The sequence below is a fragment of the Octopus bimaculoides genome, chromosome 22, assembly GCF_001194135.2.
Source record: "Octopus bimaculoides isolate UCB-OBI-ISO-001 chromosome 22, ASM119413v2, whole genome shotgun sequence".
NCBI lineage: Eukaryota > Metazoa > Mollusca > Cephalopoda > Octopoda > Octopodidae > Octopus > Octopus bimaculoides.
In genome coordinates, this window is record NC_069002.1 from 4,131,365 (window position 1) to 4,135,890 (window position 4,526).

At 38.6% G+C, this 4,526-nt stretch overlaps 1 protein-coding gene across 1 annotated transcript in view; it reads right to left on the reverse strand.

Moving 5' to 3' along the window:
* LOC106867647 (band 7 protein AGAP004871) overlaps positions 1–4,526 on the reverse strand; it is a 51,952-nt gene that overhangs the window by 764 nt on the left and 46,662 nt on the right. Inside the window, exons 3-8 of the mRNA XM_014912578.2 lie at positions 3,823–3,895; positions 3,224–3,306; positions 2,866–3,069; positions 1,499–1,554; positions 802–880; positions 6–73 (exon numbers count right to left, since the gene is read on the reverse strand). Coding sequence (XP_014768064.1) covers positions 6–73; positions 802–880; positions 1,499–1,554; positions 2,866–3,069; positions 3,224–3,306; positions 3,823–3,895 — 563 coding nt within the window. The remainder of the gene's footprint in view (positions 1–5; positions 74–801; positions 881–1,498; positions 1,555–2,865; positions 3,070–3,223; positions 3,307–3,822; positions 3,896–4,526) is intronic.

Genomic DNA, 4,526 nt, shown 5'->3' on the forward strand with positions numbered 1-4,526 from the left:
GGGACTCATTGATGACGTCAGCTGCTTCCTTGAGGGCACGAGAAGCTTGATGTTCGCCTTCAGCAGCAATTACCTGGAAAGGAAATAAAAAGAAAAATATATATATATAGTTTGAGTGAAATCTGTTGAAAAATGTGGAAATGCATAACGACCATACACACACACACAAACAGACATCTATTTTATATATATAGATATATATATCATCATCGTTTAACGTCTGCTTTCCCTGCTGGCATGGGTTGGATGGTTTGACTGAAAACTGATAAGCCAGGGAGCTGCACCAGATTCCAATCTGATTTGGCAAGGTTTCCACAGCTGGAAGCCCCTCCTAATGCCAACCACTCCAAGAGTGTAGTGGATGCTTTTAACCTGCCATGGCACAGGTGCCATTGACCCGACACCGCCATCGACCACGGTTTCACTTGGCTTGAGAGGTTTACACAAGCACAGTATATTCTTTTCTACCCTAGGCATAAACAGAGAAATAGTTTTATGAGATTTTATTTAACAATAAAAAAATTTCTAATATCACAACAGGTTGTTTCGTAACTTAAAAACATGTAAATAATTTATATTATTATATTCAATAACAAATAAATCACTAACATACCTGCATTAATGCAAAATGCAAAAAAATCCTATCTAATTTATACACATACATACATATCTTCACAGGTACACATAATAGTTGCATGTCTATGTACATATTCACACACACACACACACACACACACACACACACAGAATCATAGAGACACAGTCACACACAGAACTAGGAAATAATAATTGGTCACTGACCTTAGCTTTTGCTTCTCTAGATGCTTCAGCCTCTGCAGCCATTGCTCTCTGTAACTGAACTGGTAACCGGACGTCTTTTCTGTGGAGAGAAGACAACGAGTATACAAAAATTATAATATAACAGATATCTGAGTTTATCAACTTAACATAGAAGATAATTAGCTTTCTTGGCTTAGATCAAGAATAACAAATATATTTACATGTGTCCTAAACACACACACACACATTATGTGAAGGCAATTCATTATATCATCAGATTGATAACACTGTGGAACAAAATGTTTTTTCCTTTTTTTTTCGTCTTTGGTCAGTAGGTGTTATCTCCTGTTTGTTTCTATCTAGAAATCAAAGGAAGTGACTACTATTCCCTTCAAACTTTGCTCTTGTGACCTGGACATCAATGTTTTGAAACCAATCTATTTTCCATTACGCTTCAGACAGATTCAGTGCCAATTTACTGAAGCATCTCTGAACATGAGTGAGTGTAGTCAGGGAACATCATAGCCGTGTGTTGAAAGGGATTCTTTGGCGTTTGACTAAATATCATAACAAAAGCAAAGGTTGAAGGAAATATTGGCCCTTTTTCATAATTTTCTAGGGGTCAGCAAATAGGAAATCCAAGGACAAAATTTGTGTCACACAATGTCATCAGACTGATGCATAATTAACATGAGACATGCAATCAATAAACACTTACATAGCAACTCTCTCCACGTGGATACCCCAGTTCTCTGTTGCATCATCTAGAGCGGACTGAAAAAGAGAGAAACAATATTTAATATAGTTACCCTTAGAAGGTGGTGGGAGCTGGCAGAAACGTTAGCATGCCGGGTGAAATGCTTAGCGGTATTTCGTCTGTCTTTACGTTCTGAGTTCAAATTCTGCCGAGGTTAACTTTGCCTTTCATCCTTTCGGGGTTGATAAATTAAGTACCAGCTGTGTACTGGGGTCGATCTAACTGACTGGCCCCCTCCCCCAAAATTTCGAGCCTTGTGCCTAGAGTAGAAAAGAATATCTTTACCATTTATTCTTTACTTGTTTCAGTCACTTGACTATGGCCACGCTGGAGCACTGCCTTGAAGGTTTTTTTTTTGTTAGCTGAACAAATCAATCCTAGGACTTATTTTTTTAAAGCCTAGTACTTATTCTATTGGTCTCTTTTGCTGAACTGCTAGGTTACAGGGATGTAAACACACCAACACTGGATGTCAAGCAGTAGAGGAGTGACAAACAGACACAAAGACACATACATGTATGTGTATTTATCTATAGTAGAAAACACTTGCCCAAGGTGCCACGCAGTGGGACTGAACCCTGAACCATGTGGTTGGGAAGTAAGCTTCTTACCACACTGCCATGCCTGTATATAAAACATTCACATATACATAAAACATGTATTACACACACAACACACACACACGCATATACATGCAGTTATTGTGCTGAAGAAAATAGCACAAATGGAATGTATTCATATGCTTATTTCACCGAATGTGAGGTTTTATCAGATTTAAAGGTTTCATGTTTGCACAGCATTGTGCATAAACTAGATATTGTTTGTCTCATTAATAACAAGCTGTCAAAAAATCGTTTCATTAATGAAAAGCTTTCAAAAGCAAAGATATGTAAATTTGACAAGATATGCAGTGCATGCTGTCAAATGCACAGATATGCTAAAATTTATGCTTGGTAAGGGTGTCAACACAAAGACATGGACAAGCACACAAGTACATACACACACACACACACATGCTGAGGTGTGTGGTGTAGTGGTTAAGATGTTGCTCTGAAGATAATCCTTTCTACTGTTGGCACAAGGCCTGAAAATTTGGGGAGGGGATAGTCGATTACATCGACCCCAGTGTGTAACTGGTACTTATTTTATTGACCCTGAAAGGATGAAAGACAAAGTCGACCTTGCCAGAATTTGAACTCAGAACATAGTGGCAGACGAAATACATTCCGCTCGGTGTGCTAAAGTTGCTCTCAAGATAATAAAGTCGTTTGTTTGATTCCTGGATTGGGTAGCACAACAAGAAAAAACAAAAACAAAACATAACTAACCTGCATTCCTTGACTTACTGCCTCTCTGTCTGTTAGGATTTCTGATAGATTTTTAGTGCCCAGCATATTTCGCAGGGTTGTCTGGGCGAGAAGTCGGGTAGAGTGGTGAGCATTCTCGACATTAGCAACTGATATGGTGGGATTTGAGACCCGATAGTAGACAACTGCATCGACGGACACTGTCACACTATCACGACTCAACACCTACAATATAGACAAACAGGTACATGAGTTTTATACAGATTCATGTGCGGTGGTATGTCTCACACACAAAAACATACACAAATAGACACATGCACAGACATACATTGAATATAAATGCACACACATGAAAGTGTGATACTTTATACAAACTCACCTCTTGGGGTGGCACATCAAATGACAACGTACGCAGGTCAACTTTGGTGTAACTCTCAACACAAGGTAACACGAAAAAGATTCCTAGAAGGAAACAAAAATGGTAAGATATGAAAGCATAGAGAGGGAGAGAGAGAGAGAGAAGAAAAGACAATATATACATCGTTTATCATCATCATCATCAATAACATTTAATGTCTGTTTTCCATGCTGGTATGAGTTGGACAGCTTGGCAGGGTCAGGGACCACACCAGGCTCCATAGTCTGTTTTTGCTTTGTTTCTGCAGCTGGATGCCCTTCCTAATGACAAACCACTCAACAGAATGTAGCAGGTGCTTTTTACGTGGCACCAGCACCCACACTAATGTTATTTTATGTGGCACCTTGGTTTTAGGATCACGATTCTGTTGTAGTGGGCATGTTAGGAAAAACCCAGGCATGCCGATAGAATAAGTACTAGGCTTGCAAAGAATAAGTTCTGGGGTTGATTTGTTCAACTAAAGGTGGTGCTCCAACATGGCCGCAGTCATATGAATGAAAAGAATAAAAGAATATATGTATTTATGTATATAACATCAAAAATAAGATAAGACAATGTACCTGGTCCTTTGGCACCACCAGACAACAGCCTTCCAAGACGAAATATCACTGCACGTTCATATTCTTGGACAACCTGCATTTTGGAAAATAAATTTGTATTTTATGAGATTTTTAAAATTTCGTTATCAATTGGTTTTTATGGTTTATAAAGTATATGTGTAGATTTATATGGAGTGGGGGTAAGGTGGGGAGTGTGGAATACTCGACCACTTTCATACTAATAAAATTAGTGGGGAGTTCAGGTGGTTCAACAACTAGAATAATAAAATAATAAAAAACACAATTTCAGGCCTTGTGCCCAGAGTAGAAATGAATATCTATGTGTGTGTGTATGTTCATTGTAGATCTGGCTGTGTGGTAAAAAGTTTGCTTTCCAACCATGTGGATAGACAGAAACTAAAAAATGAATTTATAAAAAATGACAGAAACTAAAAAATGAATTTGCCATTTTCAAAGCATGAGGAGGGAGAGAACGAGAGAAATAGAGAAAAAGAAAAAGAGTGAACAAATACATAATCAGATAAATAGACAGATTTAGACAAACAGAAAGCAAAAACAAGATAGGCAGATAGATAGACAGATAGGCAGACAGATAGGCCGATAGGCAGACAGATAGGCCGATAGGCAGACAGATAGGCCGATAGGCAGACAGATAGGCCGATAGGCAGACAGATAGGCCGATAGGCAGACAGATAGGCCGATAG